The 25,745-nt window shown below is 34.1% G+C and overlaps 1 protein-coding gene across 1 annotated transcript in view; it reads right to left on the minus strand.

The window, feature by feature from the left end:
• Nucleotides 1–25,745, minus strand: part of LOC150093869 (neural cell adhesion molecule 1-like) — a 386,146-nt gene that overhangs the window by 188,593 nt on the left and 171,808 nt on the right. Inside the window, exon 2 of the mRNA XM_090412543.1 lies at nucleotides 12,936–13,274. Coding sequence (XP_090268669.1) covers nucleotides 12,936–13,274 — 339 coding nt within the window. The remainder of the gene's footprint in view (nucleotides 1–12,935; nucleotides 13,275–25,745) is intronic.

A 25,745-nucleotide genomic window follows, 5' to 3' on the forward strand; every position in this document is an offset into this window, starting at 1 on the left:
CTTATTTGTAAGCATTAGAAATATCAAAGTGTCTTGGAAGTGGGGAAAAAAAGAACAAAAAAACTTCGAAAATCTGAATGAGCTTGGCCAACTCAAGCCTCTCTGTAAGACTTAAAACATTCTCACATTTTCCACAGAATTCAAACCTGAGTCTTTTCGATCCTTCTTCCGACTACATCATATTAAAAAAGCAACTACCGCTGGAGCAACTTAAGGTTTAAATATAACTGCCCACTTAGTCTCCAAAAGTTACGTAGGGCTAAATCGGCCTCGCCTACTCCCTATACGGGATTAAAAGGCGTTAGCTGAGTTTTTTATTTATAGTTTATTTGTTTATTAATTATTTTGATTTTGAAATTTAGACATGAAAATCAACAATAGAAAAACAAAACTTTGATAATGTGAAGAAAAATAGAAAACTTCAGTTGTATTTGCAATGGAAAACTGATAGAACAATAAAATATTTCAGCTATTTAGGCACAGATGTTAATGCAGATGGCAAATTAAATATGGAATTTACAATTGAATTTAGTAAAGCTAGTATTATGAGGAGTTAACTGAATATATTTATAGTATTCTAATACATAAGAGAGAAATGTGTCAGAATACTAAAATAGCCGTAGACAAAAGTGTGTTCAAATCAATTTTAAATTTATGGATCTGAGAGATGGATAAGAAATACAACACTTGATCAAAAACCAGAAACTACATATATCGGAGTCATGGGAAAAATAGGGGTTTGAATAAATGGCATCAATAGTCAGGAAGGAAATTGGCATGGCTAGTATTCAGGAGTGTGTGAGCAGAGCTAATCAGCAGTATGGTCACGTGAACAGAATGAGGGAGAAATGATTAGGAAACTGTCCAGATGAAGACCAAGATCTAGGTGGATGGATTTCTGTCAGAAGTGCTCTAGAAGAATCGAAATATTACATATGACAATTTTAGTAGTCTGCATATCTCTTAAGATTATATATCAAGAAATTGATGATATGATGATGATAATCAATTATTTTGATTTTCAAATCCATCCAATACGAATGTTTCCAGAGATCCACGTTTGGATAACAGTATAGTTATCTTTCTCAATATAGATTAGAATGTTTTTGTTTAGTTGTTTGTTTACAATGTTTTTCTAATGATTGGCAGACGGCGATCTTTGCGACCTCAAATATAATCGATATGTTGCAATCTCATTCCCACACTTGCAGTAGAAATTTGGACAGCATTCTTCGGAAGTTTAGCCCGCCGTTTCAAAGCTGACGTCAGCTTTCTTGGCTTCAGTTTCACTTTCCAACGAAATAAACAAATGATTGACAGGCGAAGTCATCTACGACACTTTCCTTTACGACAGCAAGTGTCAAACGCAGATTACATCCGAACATTTGTTTCAGTATAAAGAGGCGTTTGTTGGTTGAAGTGTCTCTTTGCAGCGCCATAAAAGAATACGCAAGAACCATGCGGGGTGACTTGTCACTCCCGAAACACTGAAATCGCACGAAGAAGACAGGTGCCAGTGTTGGTGTCGGAATGCAGCACGTACTCTTGTTCATGGGTTTTGGATTCCGTACGTGACCTGAGCTACCAACCGTCACGTGACACCAACATTGCTGCTTAAAGTGGAATTTTGCAAGGCAATGAAGCACGGGCTCTGTGAGAAGGAGATAAAAGTAGAATACAAAAAAAAAAAATCCGATCCGCCCTTGAAGGTTTCAGAAAAATCAGAAAGTAAGAAGAGAAGAAGAGAAATGATAAAATGAAAGAGAAAGAAACAAAGAAAATACAAATAGCAGACCGACAAAATCTAATAAATAAAGATTGGATATGTGCACGTGTATTACGTGTGTTTGTGTGTGTGTTTAAAAGAGAGACAGAGAAGAAGAAAGTGAAGATCAGAGAAAGAAAAATATACGAAAAATAACAGTTTGAGAGGGGGGGAAGAAATAAGAAAAGAGAAAGTGAAGGATTGAATAAAAAGGAATATAAGATCGAGAGAAGAAAGAGAGAGAGAGAGAGAGAGAAGAAAGAAAGACTGAATAAAAGAGAAATGAAAATAATAGGAGAGGAAGACTGAATAAAGGAAAAGAAGAAAACGAAAGAGAGAAGTAATTATACAAAGAAAGACTGAATGAAAGAGTACTGAAAATATTGGAGAAATAGAGAGAAAGATGTGAATTAGATGTGAATATAAAATTTTGTTTTATCCTTTTTGCCTCAATAAACAGTTCCAATGTAAAACAAAACTGAAATACTCTACATATTTTAATATAAATTCAAACTATCAAATCTCATTTAATTCTGTAAACTCACTCTACAATGTCGATGTTTTTCCCTCCTTTGTGTCCCAGCATGTGGTCTGTTGTGAAATAAAAATAGAATAATTCTACAAATTTTATGAGGATTCAAATAACAAATTTCAATTAAATCCATCCAACCAAAGTTATGAAATAATTTGCTGCTTGTGAAAGAACAACCATAAAGGACTCATGTAGATGCTAATCAAATTTGCGAAAAAAAAAAAAAAATACCATAGAATTTCTTTTTAGTAAAGTTTATCAGAAATAATTACTAGTAGATGAGAGTATGATTTAATATCGGGAGAATAAAAGAAGGATAGAGAGAAAATGAATAACATAAGTAATAAGTTATAGTGATAACGACGAAAAGTATATAGAAGAAAAAAATATAGAAAACATAAATACAAAAAAGCGATATGTTTCACTGATTATGACAACTATTGAAAAGGCCAGATAACCGAAAGAATAAATTGATTGTTTATTGAACTGCTCGGAGAAAGTATTTCTTGAGCACCCACAAGTAATAGTTTCTGCCACAAATGACTGCATCGGGTATGGTTGAGGACTAGGTATAAGGTTTTATTGTGTTATGGATGATTTATGAGGTTGTTATTTATTGCAGCGTCTTGAAGACTTAATAAGGTGCCATTAACGCATCCCTGAATACGTCAACATTTATAGCCGTTTTACTTCTTCATTCTATTATGCCTCTATCAACACAAGGGTAAAACGCTAGGCTGGTTAAATCCACAAAAGAGAGAACTTGTGAAATTGAGTAAGGATGTATTAAACAATCCAAAAATTCTTTTTCTTATTGACAGAAGAATTCAATAATGATCGATTGAAAACGTTTTTGGTCAGTATCAACTGAAATGTTTGGAATTCGACACAGAGTCCTTCCTCCCTTCAGCTGGCAAAGAGAGCAAGCCTGGAAATGCCTGCTAGCGAAATAGCAGGGGAAGTTAAAATATTGAATGAAAAGTCGATCAAACGTCATGTTTCTCTTGATGTAAAATGTACGCAAAGAAATGGAAAGACAATTCCTCAAAAGTTGAACATCGTCAAGTCATAAATAGGCTATAAAAGGGCCATAACACGCGCATTAAACTACCAAACGTGCTTCGGCTATATTGGCAAAATAGAAATTGTATTACTAAATATATCGCCCATTAAAAGACAGAAACTGAATCGGAACTGTTATTATTGGCACACGGGTGCCTGTACGAGCTGCTATTCACTGAAATATCATTCTACATTGTAATAAGAGACTTTTATTGGCTCTTCTGTAATGCATCGTAATTATTATAACTCCAACAACAACATTCCTGTGCATCGAAAACAGTGTATTGAAATGCGCATTCTTGTGAGAGGTGATTTTAGGAAGCCTTTGATAACCAGATAAGCTCCAAACAAGGAAAATTTAAATCTTAAATAATAATGTAAACATACGTAATTCCTTTCATTCATATTTCATTGCTCTGGTCTTGTATAAAGCAAAGAATATACTGTTCTTTATTACAAAAACAGAAGAGTATTGCCTCGTTAATGAAAGCGAGTAATTGTTTTGCATTTGTATTTTATTGAATAAAGTAATTAATTATAAAACATTACTTCAATTATTGTCGTGAAGAGAGAAAGGAAGAGAGAAAGGAAATCGTTATATGTTTTTTTTTTTTTTAATATAAGGTCCACTACCCCACTCGAGTTTTTCAGCTATCATTCAGGAAAATCGGCCACAAAGACATGCAATTATGGCAGTCCATTAACCGCCCGATAGTTGATAATATTATCATATTTAGATGCTTCAAAGACTGTAGATAGTAGGCTTTATGGTGTAGAGTTCCCTCCCATAATGATTCTTTGTACTCCTTGTAGATGTTGCGTAATAATAATAATAATAATAATAATAATTAATTATGAAAAGTGGGACAAAATTTGTCACATGAGAATTAATCTATGTAATAATATGCAATATGATTACGCACAGATTTATCTCTCTCTCTCTCTCTCTCTCTCTCTCTCTCTCTCTCTCTCTCTCTCTCTCTCTCTCTCTCTCCCTATATATATATATATTAAAACCGTAGCATTACGGTAAACAGACCCTGAACGAGAAAACGTGAGGATGGACGATAATGTTCTTTAGCATAAAATTGCGAATTTAGGGAAGGTCTTCGTGAAGAAAGAGAGAAAGTATGCAATTTATTATTATTATTATTATTATTATTATTAATGAAAATCACACAAGCAAATGGTTGAGCTAAGAGGTAGGTAAAACATGAATCTTATTTCGGAGACAAAGCATGACATTTCTTTTTTCCAAGCCATTTCAGAGCGTGGTGCTGACTTTATTCGGCCAGTTCAAATGATTTACTGATCAGGAAAACTCTCGTATCACAGGGGAGATTAAACGCAACATGGAGATTGGAGAGTGAAGACGATAGCCACTCAGCAACCAAACCAAGCTGGTAAAGAATTATTAGCAGCGAGTGGTGTGGTCAGATATCTAATGCTTATTTCACATGTGGTGTAAAATGTCCAACTTCTCATCTACTCCAGCAGTATTCCAGCTCTCTCTTTCCTAGAGATGCCGCTGCTCGATATCTCTGAAGCACACCTAGTAAAGGAGTGTTAGAGAAATTATTCGCTAGCTTATGTGGAAGTCTAAAGCATCGATTACGTTTGATCCATTAAATTATTTAGCAACCGGTTTGTAAAAACCGCCCTAAAGGAATTGAAATTGGGAAGCTCCAATTTTCGTTATATCACAGAAAGGAATCACTCATAATATGTGATTAGAAAGGACGGAGAGGAAAATTAAAACAAACGTTTTGTTTTGAAGTCTAAATATGGATTTGGTACAGTGCTGGAATGACAATACTTTTAGTCATCCACTAATAACTTTTTAGATATTTCACGAAACGTTTGAGGAAGCATCACCACTAAGCTAACATTCAAATTCCTGATAGAGAAACATATGAGGAAAACTATTTCATGTGAGAGAGAGAGAGAGAGAGAGAACTCTTCGGTCGTACATTTGCTGTAGATTCGAATCCACCCTGGACACAGATATTTGCGAGTCTTATGTGGCAGATGAATTTATTCTCCCGGTATGTGACCACTACCATCACATTACTTCTGGAGGACTGAACTGGCTTGAAAAGTTTCTATTTTTTCTTTAGGAGAGAGTTTCCAGATTACCTAATCTTTAGCTCAGCCACGAGTGATGATCTTAATAGAAAAGCTTGCAAAGTGAGTCCTGAAACCAAAGCGGTGACTTTTACTCTCTTCATTTCGAAACATATATCGTGTAGATGAATGCGTTCCACAATCATTCCATCAATATCCAACACGTATTAAGTTTTGTAAATGTTTCAATATGCATTTAGACGGTGATAACAATTTCAAAATTAGTCATTCAGTGAAATGAACGTTTGCTGAGAATATTCTTGCACAAAAAAATACCAACTTTTGCAACCTTTGATTACATTATCCTATTAACGCAAATATCTTCTGTAATCTATCTTTTTGCTTTTTTTTGCCTTCAGTTCAATACCCGAAGATGTTTCACTTTAAGAAGTGAAACATTTTCGTCGTTTGACGAAAAAGCTTTTAGGAAGAGACGCCAAGGGGAAAAAAAACGTATTAATGAAGAAAAAATCTGCGTCGAAAGCAAAAGGCCAATTTTGTTATAAACATCGTAAATAAACTCAGATATTGCGGAGATACTAAAGATAACAACTGCAAAGACTTCCATTTTTTCCTATTTTTCAGTTAATGATTCCATCGTTTGCCATTTTCTTGATCTTCTTTTGTTTTTTGTTGCTATCTCCGTTGGTTTTCGCTACGTATTTAGAGGTCAAGAAGAGAGAGAGAGAGAGAGAGAGAGAGAGAGAGGGGGGGGAGAGAGTTGATAGATAAATAGGAAAATGCAGTGGAAACGGAAAATGAAAAAAAAATGATAAAAATAATGAACGAAGCAGATGAGAGAAAGAAAAATGAATGAAAAGAGAAGAAAAGTTCATAGTGAGTACCTCGTGGAAAAACTGGAAAACGAGCAGTTGATAGAGAGTAAAGAGAAAGAGAGAAGTAGAAATAGAAAGTGTGGCACAGTAGAGGAGATACGGAGATTATAGAAAAATCTTAAAGGGTTAAAAACATTCAGACAAATATCGAGAATAATGAATAAAGAACTAAAAAGAAATAGAATAATAACATCGCTGGAGAAAAGGAATTTTAAAGAAATAAAAAATAAGAAAAACGAATGATGGAGAAAGAAAATAAGATATAGATAAGATACTGAAAACATAACTGAACAAAAAGAGAAATTGAACAAACAACAGAATGGCTGATTGGATCCGACAGATACACTCAGTGATTGCGACAACAATTCTGAATTGATCAAAGAGTTCTTTTTAGTACTCAAGAGGATGCTTCTTCTTCGTGTTCTCGGTGAAACCAAGTGATAAAAAGCAATGGAGCGAATAGTAAACAAACAAGTGCTGTTGGACACAACTCGTGGGAAACGAGGCTAAAGTCAAGTGACCATTGGACACAGTGTGATCTCATGTCCACGTGAGTGGGTGTCGCGCCTAAGATCCGCACAGAAGCTGCAGGAACACGTAGTACTGTTGACGCTACACACTCGGGGTGCTCGTTACTCGTAATGTCCTAGAAACTAGCGGCAATAATCGGCCGTTGTGTGCGGCAGGAAGGACTACAACGGAGGTTATGAGCAGTAGAGAGATAATGGTCATGAGTGGAGGGGGGGGGGGGAGGGAGAGACTGTAGCAAATGCGGTACAGGAAATATTAAACCGTCTCTTGGGGAAGGTTAAGGCTTTCTGCGATCAAATAAGAAGACGGTCAAAACGTACACACGGATGGATGGAACGAAGGCATGCGAGAAGGAATTACGAATCAGCTTCGTAATAGAAACTAAAGACGGCGACTTTATTCTTATGTAGAGAAAGTAGATGCTCTTCGGTCATAAAATCTCTAACCTTCCCTGGGAAGAATGTTTCCCCGCATGGCGTTAATGCACTGATTACAACACCGCTCATATTGAGGTTTGCGCATTCTCTTGCTCGTTTGCACAATGGAGGACACCATCTGATAAAATGGGGGAATTTTAGAAGTCACAGTATTTGCATGACAATTCCACAGTGCACGCTGCAAGTTATATCCGCAAGGCTCACGTTCCTAATCTTGCCGGTTTCATTCCACGTCTTTTTTAGATTTTTTTTTTTTTCAAAATTAAGGTACTATTAAAACTACGTCTATTCGAAGACATTCAAGTCTCTACCCTAGAAACATGTTCTCATCCACCTTCTATTTAAATGTTTGGACTGCATATGCTTACGTGGTGTATCACATTGGAAAGAAAAACTCAAGAATATTACCATCTTGCCTTGGAAAGCGTTAAACTATTATTTCATTGTTGAATGGCAAACCATCTTCAAAATAATTTCGCAAACCGCTTGAAGTAAGTTTGGTTAATATTTTGAGACGATGATATTCGTTAGGTTGTTCACTAACTAACACTTGAGAATTAATGAATGTTTCAATATCAATACATTAACTGAACGATTAAAAGAGATGAAAAAAATTGAAAAGATAAAGAAAGAAAGACAGGAAACGAAAAGGGAAGCAACATATATGAAGAGGAAAAGAAGAAAAGATAGAGAAAGAGGAATAAAAAAGACAGACAGTAAGAAAAGAGGAAAGAACCAAGTGTGTATATATATATATATATATATATATAAGTATAGTGTGTGTTTATTATATCATAATATAAAGTTCTCGCCAGATTTAACTTCGAAATGTCATCCTCCTATTAACTGCGTTCACTATTCGCTACCACATTTGAAAGCACTTCTGGGTGTAAGTCTGTTTTGCTCATACAGAAAGGTAGTAAGAGAGAGAGAGAGACAAAATAATGGAAATGAGTTTACGAATGAGAAGAGAGAAAGAATGATGAGCGTAAAGGTGTTTGTGAGTGAGGACGAGAGCAGAAATACAGAAAGAATAGTTTCTCTGCGAACAATCAAGCAATTCAGCTAATGGTTTTTCCGAGCTGTGTCCCGGAAGCAAAGAATGAGACAAAAACGAGCGACAACGCTGCCTCTCCAATATTGCTTTGTTTTAAATGACTCTGAGTAATTAAAAGCTGAACTCCACACAGAAATCATAAACGAAAACACAGCACGAGCTTAATGAAATTCCAGATAAGAAGGAATAAGCGAAAAAAAAAAAAATCAAACGAATTTTTTTATAAACTATTAAAGCCGATAACCAAGTGAATTAGTCTGTAAGTAAAGCTTTTAGTGCACTGCCTAGAAAAAGTATTAAAAAAATACTTACAGTATTCCTGATGCAAAATGTGCAGTTATAAGTACTGCTATGTGAACATATCGTTATAATCATATATTTCTCATTTGATATAAGAATTTATTAATTATTATATATTATATTCTTTTAAATTAAAATTATTTTTAAGGGTTAAATTTGTGTTTTTATTTATTGTTTGTTTGTTGATTTAAGATTATTTCGAAGTGTTCATTTATTATTTGTATTTATTTTTATATTATATTAATATTTTGAAAAATTAAAAATTCTCTAATGAACTTATTTAAATTAAGGGATATTACATCCCATGTTGTTTCTTAGCCGAATAAGAAACTCAAATTGTTTCATGCCGAATATAGAAACTATATAAAGTTCGGTGATTCCAAGCGTAAGCAAATACCTGGATAGTGCAGCACCTGACCCATTTGGTAGTGCAAACTGAGGCAACTCACACTAAGAGTGGAGCAATCACTATTCTTGGTATTTACCCATAATGTGAACTTAGCTCCTAGGAGCTGTATTACTGTTTCCTTCCTTCTCTCATAGTGTAGAACAGTAATGCAGCTCTTAGGAGCTAAGTTCACATTATGGGGAAATATCAAGAATAGTGATCGGAGCTTGATCCACCCTTACTATGAGTTGCCTCAGTTTGCACTACCAAATGGGTCAGGTGCTGCACTACTCAGGTATTTGCTTACGCTTGGAATCGCCGAACTTTATATAGTTTCTATATTCGGCATGAAACTCTTTGAGTTTCTTATTCTGCTAAGAAACAATATGGGATGTAATATCCCTTAACTTAAGTAAGTTCATGTCGCCGAATTGAAGCCTTTGGCTCTTCATATAATTAGTAGTTCTCTAATGAATTTGATCCGAAAAGGAATAGACGGAGCTATTTAATATCTATCTATATCCATTTTACTTATTTTTCGTCTATTTTATTTATTTGTTTAAGATGTATTTCCAAATTACTAAGCTGTATTCCTTTGAACTAAGAATACACTGACAAAAATGAATCGGTATTCCATCACCTTATCAAAACTAACACAATTAATATTAATATATTTCATTATCTTTTGTGGTTATTTATCTTAGATGACGCCACTATCGCTAGACGTTATTATTACATATAAAGTGAATTTTCGCGATATGCAATTGTATGTATATCGAGTAATGGTCGTAAGGTGGCGCCGGTTCTTTTATACTTATTGAAATTGTTGATTTGTTTACCCGACAGGATATTGAAACTATGTATAGAGATTTTATTCTTCTAAAAATTTCCCAAATATCTCGTTTTTTTTCTTAAAGACACGTCCAAAAATGTTACGCTTATCCCTGACGAGTGGTGTTGACAAGACGTCACGTTGAATTCCTTTCACTTGCCTTTCCTACAAGAGCGCTTCGATGAACTTGCTTTTTCAATTATCAACGAAGCACAATTTTGAAGATCCATGCACGGACTTGGATGAGGTGTACGCCTCACAATTTTCAGTTTCTAATTTCGTTTAGATTTTACTAAACTGACAGCCATTGAAAATTATCATTTATTTTGCGTAAAGACAAGCGCGACCGAAACGTTTTTCGAGTTCTTTTGCCATTTATGTTTAATAACTTTTAACTACAAGTGACAAGAAACTATTGGATTTCTAGTAAAGCACTGTTAGCTAGTTTGCTTGTTGGTTATCACCTTGACAAGGTCGATATTGAAGAAGGGCAAAATGTACAAATTAATTACGTACAATATTGGAAACGCTCTTAATAACGAAGCAGAAGCGAGAGATTTACAAGAGCAAAGAAGAAAATCGATAAAATAGAAAACTTCTCTCGTATTTTATTTTATTTTTTTTCTTTCTCTTTATTTAAATCCAGTAATTGATGGTGGGCACCCTAGTAATTAGACCTACTAAGCTAATGCCGTGAATAGTGAAGCAAGTTCACAACTCATAAATAATACATCGAATTACATATGGCAGCCAACATAATTATCCACCTTGACAATAGTTGTCAAGAGCGTTCATCCGGGAACTCTGGTAGCAATCTGTGCCTTTTATCGAGCTATCGAAAATGATTATTGCTGGATCAAAAACAAGCCGTTTATTGAGTTGACATTCATTTCTATTAGCTCGATAACTGCACAACTCTATCATTGGCAATTTCCGAACTTAGCTTGCATTGCCTATGAATAAATATTATAGATGTAAACAGACTGTGCCTATTATCAGGAAAAGTGGCAGAGTGGTTACTAACATTGTGTCACTATATTCTTCTCATTCCACTAAGCAGTAGCAAATATAAAGCAGGATGGTTGAAACCAACAGTATGTCTTTAACTCCATTCAGCATACATTTTAACCAGTTAAGAAGTTTCTTAAATATTTAGTACATAAATAAATAGTTATTTATTGGATATATAGTATTTTTGGTACGCACTGAAGGTATACGTAATTGTTTTCTTACAGATATCCGTTTAAGTTTTCTAAATAATTTCCCGTAAATAAGTTCATATCATGATATATGTAATGGTTAAAATGTAGGAATAAATCCAAGGAAACGATTTTTTTTTATTATAATTCTTTTTATGTTTACATTTTTATTTCTAGATAGTAAACATCGCATTGATATGGAATGTCTTAAAGCAAAGCATTGTCGATAGATAGGTGTAGTTCCGAGATAGCCCGGTAATGTGGTTTGTGGGTAGAAAGGGAAACGAATAGGGAAGTGGGGATGTTGAGAGATGCCACTCTATTTCATCTGCGGTGTAATCGACAGCTGCTGGAATGCACTCTCCGGTACCTGACGGGATAACAAAGTCACGATGAAATGCTTGCTGTATTGTCAATGTACGGGAGGGAAGGAAACGATAGGGGTGGTTGTCCCATGCAAAGTCGTTTCTCTCGCTCTGTGCAAGTCCATTATTATGCCTCAAAGACTCCATGCGTGACCCGCTGGAGTAAAAGACTCCTCCGGGAAATATATGGCTTTGGAAGATCCGGGTCTCAGCAACAACGGTACATGATCTCTTAGATAAGCTGAAGATTTCTGGTGTGTCTGGAGGCAGTGTTGGAGGTGTTAAGAGCAATCGAAGTCAAATAGTGTTCTGCTATTGATTCACCATGGGAACAAAACATTCGCTGTAAATAGGGAGAAAATATTTGAAAATGAAAACTGTCATACAGATGTGAGTTAATTGATCTACTTACGTTTATTCGAGAGAGATGTAGAATTTGTTTACTTTTACTAGTATATTGCATAACAAAAAAAAGGTTTCAAAATCGAGTACTCTCTCTCTCTCTCTCTCTTATTTCCTGGTTGGTGTTATTTTTCAATAACGAAATCCTCAATTAAACTGTTTAGCGAGTTTAAAACTATAACTGCAACTCAAGTTGCTGCCTTCCATAGGACGCAGTAGTAGAGAGCGTAGTTCTTGTAACTCAACCTCAACAGTCTCGTAGACCGAAGCGCCGGTTTCCAACAATAGCATAGTTAGGTTTTTGACGGTTTTGGCAAATTCGTGCTACGCGCCTTTTTCAGCGTGATAATTTCCATAAGTCGTAAAATAACCTGTTACTGGGTCTTTGGTAGCTTAACAAATACCAAGTAATATTTATCAGAAATATACAATGTGATGTATTATTCTATAAATTAATTCTGTAAATTTAATCAGTAGATGATTCGTCTCTTGGTGCGAACTGACCATCAAATGACCATGGGCAGTAGAGTAGAGAAGGGTTTCTGGATTATCTTAAACATTCCTTCCTTCCTTCCTGATTAACGCTTATGTGTAGACACACACCAAGCAGGCGTTCGAAACCAAATCCTACAGAATATAGTGGTGAATTCTTATTCCCGTAATGTCCTATGTCTGTATCGCTTGTGATCTTCTAGCCGGTTTGCCTGTTTTTTAGGGACAAAAAACCCGAGTTCAATCACCAAAAAGAAAAACGATTCCTCACATCATAGACGCGATTAGAATCCCAGTCTTTCTAACCAAAGGGCAAATCTAAACCAAATGAGCGACAGAGGATCATCTTGATTATTAGTACACACATAACAATAAAATGGTATGAGTTTATAACCTTTCGCTGCTGGGATGGAAATACAAAAGCATATTTATTCCTTCTTCAAAGTAAGAATGCAAAAATATATAGACTAATAAAGTTGATAATATTAAGAAAGTAGGAGTATCTTCACGAAATTGGGGTCTCCATGATATTTGACAGCAATCTTTCTTCAGAGCAAACATATATTTCGATTATTACTGCTACTTAATATACTTAATGTGGCGTTGTACTTACTTATGATCTCAAGAATCACCAAAGAATTCCTGGATCGGGCTTTTTTGAAGTCGACTCGACACCTGTATTCACCTTCGTCATCTGCCGTTAACTGAGTGAGTTGTAGGATTGCCGGCCGATCTATGGTAGTCAAATATGCTCTTCGTGTGACTTCTTCCCCAGCTGCATGCCGGGCTTGATTCAAATTTCCTCGACGCGCATCCAAACTGTACAGAGGAGTGGTTGAATCGTCCTTATACCATAATACCAGAGCTACAGAATCGTCGCTAGATGGCGGGGTGATATTACACGGTAGCGATGCATTTCCACCTTCAACTCCCATTGCAGTGTCGGTTACCTCTAGAATGGTTAAAAGAAAATATAGACAAATTAGAGATTTAATAAATTTAAATTATTAGTTTATATCTATTTAAAATGTTTGCTTTATGCTCTTCAAGTTGTGGTTGTTATTATTATTGTAATTTGCATTTATTAATGCAATTTTTACAATTCCATGTTGCCGTTAGAGGAAGCCAAAAATAAATTCTCACAAATGTATGATGATGGATAGCAAAATACACAATCATCGACCCTGCCTTATAGTTGACGTATAAGTTTATGTGATGGATATGCATTATTAAATCAATCACTTTACTTGCGAAGTCAAAAAAGCAGTGAAAAATACCCGGATGTATCCTCTACAGACACGAATATTGGTACACAAGCCCAGCAGCCAACTCAACGTGTCCCACTTATACCAAGGCACTACCTATATTAAAACATCAATCACCAACACTTGGCAGATGCCATCCACTAGTCGACACCATAAAAAAGGCATACAGAAGCTGCATGTGTTGTGTAGTGTAGCCATGTTTCCTGTCCAGTCATCGCATAGCTTCCTAATCAAATCGGCCTTCTTTCCCACAGGTCTACACTTTGACAGAGGACGCTTTTTGCGAGTTCTTCGTATAAATATTTCATAAAATTTGCAGGACTGGTATCGCGAAGTAATGTACGCCATCTTAATTCTGTCAACAGAGAAGCACAAAAAGTAGGCTACACTTCACCAAAACTGTTTACAATTTCTAAGGAAAATGCGAATGGGAAAAAAAAAGTTTTTCGTTGTTACCGTAAGCTTTCGTATCGAAAATTTAAGACAGATGTGATGGTAGATTGACTTGCAGAGTTGTATATTTTATAGTTAAGCACGTAACTGTAAAAATACACCTTCATCACTAACTTTTACCACAAACTAAAAACTTGCAGAAACTTGAAGAAAAGGAATATATTAGAAAGCGTTTAAATCTGATTTCAAATTAAATTTCTTTTTAATTATGAAATCAGAGTTAAACTATATCAAATAACACAACTTTAGAACATTTTAATGCAGTTTTTAATGTACTCTCGCAACCAAAGTTTAAAAATAAACAAATAAACCAAATAGCCTTTGCTTTCTCTCTATTACATAAAACATTTCGCAGTTTGTTTGCTTAACATATAAACGGAAAAATATAAATTCAAATTATGAGGAGTAGAAAAGTATAAGATGCTGGTTTTCTTGCTGAAAGAAACATTTTAAGTCGAAAATATTACCTCTACTAATATTATTTTCAGAAATTGTTAATCTAAAAGAGCAAACTAATTGAAAAGTTTACAATCGTTTGTATTTTATATTCATCATTAATAACAAATGCTAAGTTAGACGTTTTTTTATCAGCTCATGTTCCATGCTTGTTTTAGAAGACATTTCACTTCACACACACACACACACACACACACACACACACACACACACACACACACACACACACACACACACACACACACACACACACACACACACACACAAAAAAAAAAAAAACTAATGATTTGGATTCTTTAAAGTCAAACAAAGACAGCTAACGTTAGTGAAGGAAAAAAATTATATTCAATGAGAAAGGAAATTCTCTGCTGAGGAAAAATGAATGAGCGACAAAGTTCCTGAATCATGAGGAGTCGTGTTGTTGTTGTTGTTATTATTATTATTATTATTATTATTATTATTAGATAACGAGTATGATAGGTCGGTAGTGTAGAGAACAAGATACCATACCTTTAGGGTAAAGATGCTCGCTGTAGTCTGTAAAGAACAGTGATGTTCACAACCTGATCAAGAGAAAGAGAGAGAGAGAGAGAGAGAGAGAGAGAGAGAGAGATCGGCCACCAGATCTATAGATTTTCGAAATAAATGGTGCGGAGATGTTTGGTTGTTTGTCCCAAAAATTTCTGACTATTTCTCCTCCTCATGATAATATCAATTATGACAAGGATAGGTTTTAAGGTCGATTTTTATATTTAGATTAGGTTTGGATTAGATTAGATTAGATTAAAATTTAGGTTGTAGATAAATTTTATCGCTTGGTGGGAGACCCTTACAACTAAGCGACTCTGTTTATTGAAATCATGAAACGCGTTTGGCTTGTAGAACTGGATTTCCGGATTATGCAGTCGTTAATCCACCTGTAATGTTAAATGTGCAAGGTAGTTATAGCATTATATGAAGTAGATTCACTTTAAAAAAAAGGTCTACTTACTACGCGTCTGTGAAAGACATAATTTTGTAATCAAAGGTTATGATTTTTTAATAATAACAAGAATAGTTTGTCTTTCAAAGAAATGACGTGGACACAAAGATATAAGCTCAAAGCATTCTGATATCAAGCAACTTTCAGTGCAGAACGCTGCTTATATTTTGTTACAAAAAATGCGCACAACAATTGGTAGTTACGTGTATTATATTTATTATTATTATCATTATTATTATTAGACCGGTTTGGCAGTTTAAATTTAGAGAGAGCGAGAGAGATTACTATTGTCAGCTGCTCACAGAAAAACAAATCCAAATCCAGGTGTTCTAAAATAAGGAAATCACATACAAATACATCGACATACACGCTCAGCTGTCGACATTCCATAGGTTTGCGACGTGAGAATCGAGTTATTGTGTTGAATTTACATAATAATGTAATTCAAGTGGTTACTGCTAGGAGTAGTGGCTGTTCATAAACCACAGCGAAAAGCGAAGTGAAGCGGTCTGTTCCGTTATGCAGTTATTATGCTGTCGACTGGAGGAAGTCAGCGTAGAGTTAATGAAACAATATTACCTGTAAAGTGAGGACTACCGTACCAGAGCAGCAACGAGAGCATTACCTCCGCCTTTCCAGTCGACCGATGTACGACTGTATTTGAGGTAACAGTTAAAATCCACACGAGGAACAAATCTGTATCAAGATATTGTAGGTCTCTCTGTGGTACAGAATAAAAGACCGAATGGTGGCTCTGTGAAATTAAACTTCCTGTCCTACTTGGCCTTCTTCCTCCGGTAATCTCTGGGTACTTCAGCCTTTCCAGAATTGTAAACTCCAGAAATCCATGCGGAATCTTGAAAAGTTCCCTTCATTCAACAACTGTAATACTTCGGCATCTTCTTTACTGTTTATATTATTCTCGATCCGCACTTCTCAAAACATCTGACGACTGGCTTCCTCAAGCATGCATCGTTCAACACGGTGCTACTCTTTATTCAACAGTAGCCATGCTTACCTGCCACGCAAGAAAGATAGATCTTGGAAAAATCGGTTTTCATGTAAGATAGATTTCTTCCTCATTTTAGCTGGAATATGGAGACAAGTGTATACCGATAGAATTCCATTAGGGTTATTTTTAGTTTCCCTAGGAACGAATACATGTTTTTTTGAATTGATCTACGATCAATATTCTAAAATCATATCTGATCTGAAAGTGTTAATAATCAAGAAGTAGCTGAACGATCTCCATCTATATGTATACATCACTGTAAATTGTATTTAATATATCATTTAATATATATAATATAGCATATCAGTCAGAATTACTATCGACAATAAAATTGTTTTTTTTTAAAAAAAAAAACTAACTCTGTTAGTTTTAAAAGAAATTCTAAAAAAATCACGACACCGTCCTCCACTAGAAGCTTCAAATTTTAGTGGACTCCAGAGCGAGTGACCCTACGCACTGCAATGCGCATGCGTGGTTACCTTGTCAAAATAGCGCTGTCTGGTATGTAACAGAAGGTTCGGTGTTGTTTAGGATTGTTTAAATTCAGGTTTCCAGTTACTACCCAGAGGAGATTTGGGTAGACTGAAAGTACCCATTTGCTCATATCAATAGCTTAGTGGAACATGGTGTAGGAAGTTGGTTAGGACAGTTCTGCGCTAAGGAGGAAAAGTCGCACAATAACAACCGTTGGCGAAAAATACTTCTACAGCATAAATGTTATCGCTGATTGATAATGACAATACGTTTCTTGACCACTTTCCTTTCTCTAGTAAGTCCTTTTTTTCAACTCTGTCTGTGTACTTCGTTCCTGGCGAAGTACAGACAGAGTTATGAGATTTTGTGAAAAGAATATCACACGGTGTAATGGAACAAGAACACGATCCTCCAAGTTGAGCGTGTGGTGTGTCATAACTTCTGATTCAGCGTGCTGGTACAGTTGTTGTTGCATTTGTTTGAATTTACAGCAGAGGCAACTAAATCTATGAAGCTAGTATATTATTTCTTAATTACGTGTATTCTCAATTATTCCCTGTATTGAGGGAATAAAAAATCCGAGGGGATAAAGGCGTTTCAAATCTACATTTGAAACGCATTTATAAAGACTCTTGCTTGGTTCCTAAACGTATTCTAAATTAGTTCTTACTCTTACCATTCAAAGGCATCGCCAATACTGATCGGCCTATAGAGGCGTACATTAAATAACAGAAGAACGTTCACTGAAGAATTTTCTAATTCTTCGCATACCAGAAGATACACTCTCGTATCCGAATAGCTTCGAATACACTCTTCCAGCATTACAGAGGTTCACCATATTAGGCTGAACAAGTTCAAATCTTCTAGAAATTAAGGTACGCCGTGGCTTCTTCATCCAGAAGAACAGGAAAAGAGTCAGAAGAAAACTGGCCTCAAAGTTTCAGTTCATCTCAAACAAAACAAACCTTCGTGAAAGAGCAGGTTCCAGAATAGATGGATTGGTAGAAGGCATTACACAGCATAGCCGCCTAGACCATTTGATTTCACCCTTTGTATTTCATTTCTATGACATTCGTCCTGATAATAACGCTAAAAAGTTACTTTTAGATAAAAAGGTATTCATTAATAACATCTTTCTTTTCCAACAGCGCTAACTGATTTTTCAGATTAAATGATTAACGACATGAACAGTAAGAAAAAAACTAAATGACAATTACTTCGTCTACACTGATTATCCATTTTATTAAGAACAGAATAGTCTTTTGTTCTGCTACATATATAAATTTATGAGCACACGATTCGCGATATTAGATGATAATTCTACAATATCTCAAGCATGCTAATATGAACAAACATAAGTTATCTGTTCGTTCATCTAAGAGTCCTTATTAGGACCTGCTTAAAGGGGCAAAGCAAGAATGCTTTTCATCTTCCCCGTTATCTGTAGAGGACAGTGTAGGGATAAGGTGTTATTAAGCTATTAAAGCTCTGATCATGGCAGGAGAGTAACAGCAATAGCCGAGCCTCAGTTAGAACTTCATTGGCTACAGCATTGCCATCCATTACCCTCCAAGGGTAATTTCTTTTCTAACCTTCTATCCGAGAGCGTTATTTATATTTAATATTATATTTTTTGTAATATTATGTATTTATAAATTTGAATTTTTATTTGAATTTGAACTTGAATTTTTAATTTTAAAACTTAAATTTTATTTAAAATCTTTAAAATATTTTAATTTAAAGTTATATTATATAACAATAATAATCAAATTTTTAACAAATTTATAAAATTTTATGAAATTTGTTATTAGCACTTAAGTTAAAGATTTATTAAGATTTTCTATTTCACATATTTTGTATAATAATCTAGCATGAACTTTGAGCTTGCATTTCGAGAAATGTGATAATGATAAATCATGCATCATGATTTTATGATAAATAATAAACGAATGCATTTTCAAATGCAATAAGTCAAAACGCACAATTATGCTAGCTTCGTTTCTAGAGAATTTGTGAAATGAAAAGATTAATGAGGAAAAAAAAGGGGGGAAATACTGAGTAGCACAAATAACCATGAGTGTCCTCAAAATTTGAGAATGCGGCATACATTGAAGATTGAAATATATATTTTATCCGTCCTGTTAAAAATGTTTGTAAGGTTATTATCGATGCACAAATTTCGATACGAAATATGCAGTAAATATTATAGGAAAATACAGCAAGGTTAGTAGACTAAAGAGTTCAGAATAACTCTTCAACTGTTACCAGTTTTATGATTTAACCAACACTTGAGGAACTGAAATAACAGATTCTTCAACTTACACGATGCCATTTATCTACAGTACGATTTTTAAGTCGGAGTCTGAATGCATCCCATTTTTAACATGGGATGCATTCAGACTCCGACTGGATGCATCCCTATATTTTGTTTCTGGAGACGATCTGCAAGCAATCAAGGAAATATGCAAATAATTTCACCAAACTGCAAAGTTTTAATAGAATGTAAATTGGAGTAAAAATGAAATGATTTCACTACAAAAGTTTCGAATTTATACCGTCATTCTCGATTTCCCCAAAATCTCTTGGAGTGTCCATTAAGCTTCCTTATAAGTGAAGTCCACTACATCTGAGGTATGTTGCAATTCTCGTTCAAAATAAAACAAATAGCGGATTTAAAATATCGTTAGAGATGTACATGATACAACACTACAAAAGCATGTTATTATTTTTTCTTTGTTCTTATATTTTAAAATCATTTGAATTTTGAACACTGTTCCTTGTAAGATATGGAACACTTTTAAGTGTTTTTCAAAGGTTCAGTCGTTGTCATTTGGAATTGGCAAGATTGTTCCCTTCTTTAAACTTTTTCCCACCCCTTCACCTAAAACGCAAATAATGGACATAATACTTGGCATTAGCTATCACTTCATCATCCTAAAAAAAAAATGAAAACAAAAAAGTGGATTATTCTCGATGTAAAATATATTTAATGTTTCATCTGACCCACAAATGTCCTTAACAATATGGTAGATCATTAAAGATACCAAGCAATTTTATAAACTTGGTTTTAATTCTTTTTCCCAAGTAAGCAAACAGACAGGTAAGTCAAGTTTGCGCCTGAAGTATTTTTAGGTTGAGGCAACTCGTGGTAAACGTGAAGTAAGCTCTGATCACTTTCCTTTAGTATCTTCCCTAATGCAAAGCACATCTCCTTGCAGACATGTATGATGCTATGCATTAAGGGAAGGGCCACTACACTAATATGATAGGTCATCGATGGATTACCCGTCGGTATCCCATCAAATTCAGGACCATATTATCAGGATAAACTAGATTTTTCTAGAAAGGTCTTCCCTCTTACTTGATAGCATAGCATTAATAATAATTGCATCCTTTATTATTTATCAAACTCTTGCCTATGGTGTTGTAACTGATTATTTTGAGACTCAGTATCAAGGTTCTGAATCATTTATCACTATCGTTTATCTTAATATTCTCAGTATTTATATTACTAGTTTCGAGTAATTAGCAATACAAGTGACTCGTACCACGTACCATTGGTTTTTTGACACTTTTCAAACACTTCAGTGGTTATGTATTGTTCGTTATTCAGTTAAAATCATTATAAGAGAAGTGAATTTACATTTAGTAAATATCGCAGGAATTCGTTATTACCGAAAATCATTTACAAAGCGAGGCTAGTATATTCGACATCTTTGTTAAAGCAAGGAAAGGAAAGATAAAAAAAAGTTCAACGTAACGAATTTGGACTATATTTTGTCCCCCAGATTCACTTGAGTGCGAAGGAGAAGATCCTGCAATGTTTTTCCATCTGTGACCTTTACACGTTTTTAGGGTGGGATCAGTTATTCTCAATACTACTTGGGTTTTTGTTTGCACAAAATATACAAAAACCAACATTCAACAAAATAAAACTGTAGGATACATGTTAATAATAAAGAACTATTTATCATCTTAAATAGATACATCGAGAATTTATCAAAGAAAATGAGGCAAAATATTTCTTTCAAATGCACATATGAATATGTTTAAAACAAATTAAGGACGAAATTAACTTACTGTGCTATAATATGCTTATTCATTGTAAGGCTTTATACGGTTGAAAGTAGCATTTCTTAAATCAAGTGCAAAAATAACGGCAATAAAATATTTATATCCATTACTTTAATAGTTGATAATGTCAAAACGCTTTCAACAGACTAACGATGGGAAAAAAAATTAAGAAGAAGAAGAAGAAAAAGAATAAGAAGAAGAAATTAATATCCAAATTTAAAAACGAGAAAATTAAAAGATGATTACATATTACGTTCCAGTTTAAATTCCAGGGAAAGGCGCTGAAAAAATTTTGGATAAACATACACCTAATCTGAAGGCTGTAGAAAAACAACGAACTTTTCTAATCTTTATGCAAACGCTGAAATATTTAGTTTATTGGATATCTCTATGAACAAATTAATAAATTGTTTTAGGGAGAATAAAAAGAAAGAATTTGTTCTTTCTTAAAAGAACGAATTTCTTCATTACATTGGAATGTGCAGATAAGCAAAAAGATTTTGGTGTTCGCTGAGGAAAAATAAATTAAAAAAAAAGAGAAATAAAAAAAAACTGCACTAACAGATAAGTTGATAATTTTTACAAATAATAATATTTTTTATAATTATATAGACAGTGGATATGCATCAATATTATAAACAAATAATACGTTAAAACTAAACAGTTAATTTGAAAAAATCATCCCAACCGACGACATTCAAAAATCACGATTCTCTGTAGCAATTAAAAATTATTTTCATTGTTTCTTTATTTAATATTTCTAGAGATAACTTACGCCATAAATAATCAGATGTATACAATCTTGCAATTGTATTTTCTTGTGTTTTCTTACTTTGCCTTACCAACCCCTTACCTTCCTCCTCTGTGTGACTCGGTTAACATATACTGAATTGCAGTCGTTTGACAGACAACATATGTAACAATCTAGATGAATAGATTATCAGACATACTGCTCTCAATTTATCAACAAGAGAGCAATGTATCAATGTTCCAAATGATGACATTATTTCAAATTTTAGTGCTTTCGTAGCATAGTCGACGAAAAAGTGATCCCTTTTGATCTGAAAAACATGTTTTTTTTTTCGAATAAAGCTAGTGAGTTATCTGATCTTATACAGATGTATATAGTTTTTCCTACTCCTTTCAAAAAAGGATGAAAAAAAACATCCAGAGAACACACGCAAATATGGCGTCTATAAGATTAACCGCCATATCTAGAAGCAATTAGGTTTGTGAAAAATCAAGTTTTCCTGATCGTGACAAGCTTTCAGTTTAATGTGTAATGCAAAAAAAAGAATCTTATCAGAAGATGCAGGTGATTTTCGTAGAGAAGTAGATCCTGACGGTGATTCACAACAGCTACTTTCAGTACTTATTATTTGAGTATATCATCTTTTGAAATGGGAACATCTATATAATGAGTACAGTACGTCAGTATCTGGATTAAATTGCATTTTAAACCTACTATTCTTCTGTTTTTTTTTTAAATAAACCAATCGTTGCATATAAGGTTGATTTTTTTGAAAGGTGAATGAAATAATTGTGATGTTTTAATATAAATTTTCTTAGTTAAAGTCAATTGTACGATATCTTTAAAAATTGAAGGGGAGCTCATAACCTCAACCTACTATTTAAATATGAGTGTGCAGTTAATAAGGGAAAAAACGAAATTTAAAAAATGGAATTAGTGACTTAAAGTTTACCGGAAGAAAAAAAAAAATCAATTTATCAAAATTTTGCTGGATCTTTGAATAAATGCATCCTCTACAACACACAACATAATTGCTGTTCCTATTAAAAACTATTTTAAAGGTTAAAATAAATATTTTCAAATGTGCCGGGCTCATCGCTTAGAATATGGTAATTAGAATGCATTACTTACACCAAATGATTCAAATCTATTTAGTCATTTGTTAAATACAACAAACAAAAGTCTCCATCTACTGATCCATTAGCAAACCAAAGTGCAGGAACATTTAATCTTTCATAGCCTTTCCATAACAAACCCCTGTGGGAATACACATCATTAGACCGGATCAGTAGCGGAGTTGATCATTCAGTCGAAGGCGGGGGGGAAGGCATCGGATTAAAAATGACCTCGTTATCGGTATTTGTGATTGATAAACATCACAAAGAGACGGTGACACAGGATTTCGTTAATGATTAAGTTGGAAAGAACACCGACTGTGAGCGGTTCAATAAGGACTAAGAGCGTATAAAGGGAGGATACTGCAGTATTACGTGAACCGAGGATGGGGAAAGAACCCCTATTCAATGAGTCATGAATGTAGAATATATAAAAATCAATAACGAAATGTTCTGTCAGTACGACTGTTAAGTTCGCTCTACGAATCCCTCTTGTATCGTATTTCAATTACAAAACTACTCTGCATGGCAGTGTAGATTATTTTTCTGTAGAAAACAACTATTCTCCTGTTAGTAAGAAGAAAAGTTGACTTTTGTTCTTTTAATAAGCAGGAACGTAAAGAACTGAAAGAACTTCCCTTCGCTTAATTGCAGAAAAGGACTATTTTGAACAGTAAAAGAAAAGCGGGTTGTTAATAGCAGAAAAGTAGAACTACAGACTATTGCTCTATTAGAAGTAGAAGAGTTTTCTAACATGTTACGTTTAGAAGCAAGAAAAAAGAGTAATTATTTGTCTCATAGCAGTAGAAAAATGTACAAAGTATTCTTGTCTTAATAGCGGAAGGGCCTATTCTTGTCTGAAAAGAAGAAGGGAAAAAAAAGTAAAAACTATATTTTTATTAGCAGATAAGAAATCATCCATCACTTAGAAAATAGAACTATTATTCTCTTCAAAGCAGGAAATAGTACAGCTGTTCTGCATATTCTATAATCCTGTCCCCCCCCCCACACACACACATACAAACACGCCAGAGAGAAGCTTAAAAAAATAAATAAAAGAAATACTGTTTTAAGACATTCACATACCTGGATAACACAACTTCCACGGGCGTTTACCCAACACTGTATAGCAAGGGACAGTGCGAACGTACACTTATGATCCCGTTTATCTTTCTTGACAAGCAGAGGTACCTGTTACGGTTGGGTTGGCTGTGGTTCCATCTCCCACTAAATGGCGCGAGAAATCCGTTCGCCTTCGGGAATTACAAGCCACAATCTTTCAGGGAACAGAATATCTCAAGCACTATCCAGGGATTACTTTCTAGAAACATTCAATAAACTGGATATGGATATGAAATTCGGTACTAAGGTAATGTGTGGGGTATTTCATTCTCTGGAAAATCCATTGAAGGAATTTACATCAGTGTGAGTGTGTTAGCATCTGTCGGCCAACATATAAATATGTCACATTTCTTGAACTTAGGCCTGAAGTTGATCTCAATAAGACATAACCGAATAATATTCTCCTGTTCAGTCTTCCATATGCTTAGAAATAAAAGGGCTGTATAGAGAATGACAACAAAGATATTAAAAAGAAACAAATAAGGAATTTAAAAATCCTGATTACCCTAATCATAATAGTTAATTAATTCTTTAATTAGTGATGGTTTTGAAGAAAGATTCAAGATCTCTCTCTCTCTCTCTCATCACACTGGTGTTTAAAATGAACACAAACTAAGGTCTCTTATATATAAATACGTAACAAAATTTTTAATGCAGATCTTTTGAAAACCTCCTAAATTAAATTCGACTATATTTGAATAAATTTAACTATTTATTAGAAATCACCATTTCTTGGTTTCTTATAATTAACATATTTCGAATAATTATCTCTATTTATTGAAACGTTACCTAAGTACATAACAACATTACGCATTCCTAAAGCATCGCTCGTAATGGAAACCTTATTTATTATATGATTCTTCTAACAATTATTAGCTGGGGTTCCTTAAATAAAATTGCGAAAAATTACTAACCAGTCTTATGTTAATTTGCAAAATGAGAAACAAATTATCATTCATTAGTTTGCAATAATAAACAACGTTCCAAACAATTTCTGTTTATCTAAAAGTTATCAAAATGCAAAAGTTACTTTGGTAATTTTTCAATTACCAAAGTAACTTAAACAAAAGTTTAAGTTACTTTGGTAATTGAAACCTTATTTATGAACAATTTAATTATTCCTAAGAATTACCAGACAGAATTCTTAAATAAAAGTAGAAATTATTAGCCAGTGATATAGAAATTTGTAGAATGAACAGTTCTAGTACGTTGTAACAGCTTATCTGCACGCTTTGTTAAAATAATGCAGTACAGTATTAATATTTTGTATATTTTTAAAGAGTACGTAAATATCAGTATTTATGTATGCTAATAGACGTATTAGTAAATAAATGTTTACTCAAAACATCTTTATAATGTTACATTCAGATACAATAAACAACTGAGCTGAAGGATAAGGCCATGAGGCTCCGTATGAGACCAACTATCTTACCTTTATTTGAAATGCTGCTAAGATTCGAACCTAGGTGCTTCCAACCAATAAGCATTATGAATACCGACTACCATCAACCTTTTGTAGACACTTTTTTCAGTTTTTGGTAATTAATTAATAATTTCTATGATTTTATAGTAACTTAGGGGAAACTTTTAACCCTCAAAATACCTTTCTTTGAACAATAACTGTTGAAAAGTTAGGATAATTTATGAATTTACCTCATTAACCCACAATTATCTCCAGTTTTCAGTAGTTTGATGTAAGAAACTACTGGCTCATAAAGA

This window comes from Typopeltis vanoorti, chromosome 23, assembly GCF_054136105.1.
Source record: "Typopeltis vanoorti isolate ZY-2024b chromosome 23, IOZ_Tvanoo_1.0, whole genome shotgun sequence".
Classification (NCBI taxonomy): Eukaryota; Metazoa; Arthropoda; class Arachnida; order Uropygi; family Thelyphonidae; genus Typopeltis; species Typopeltis vanoorti.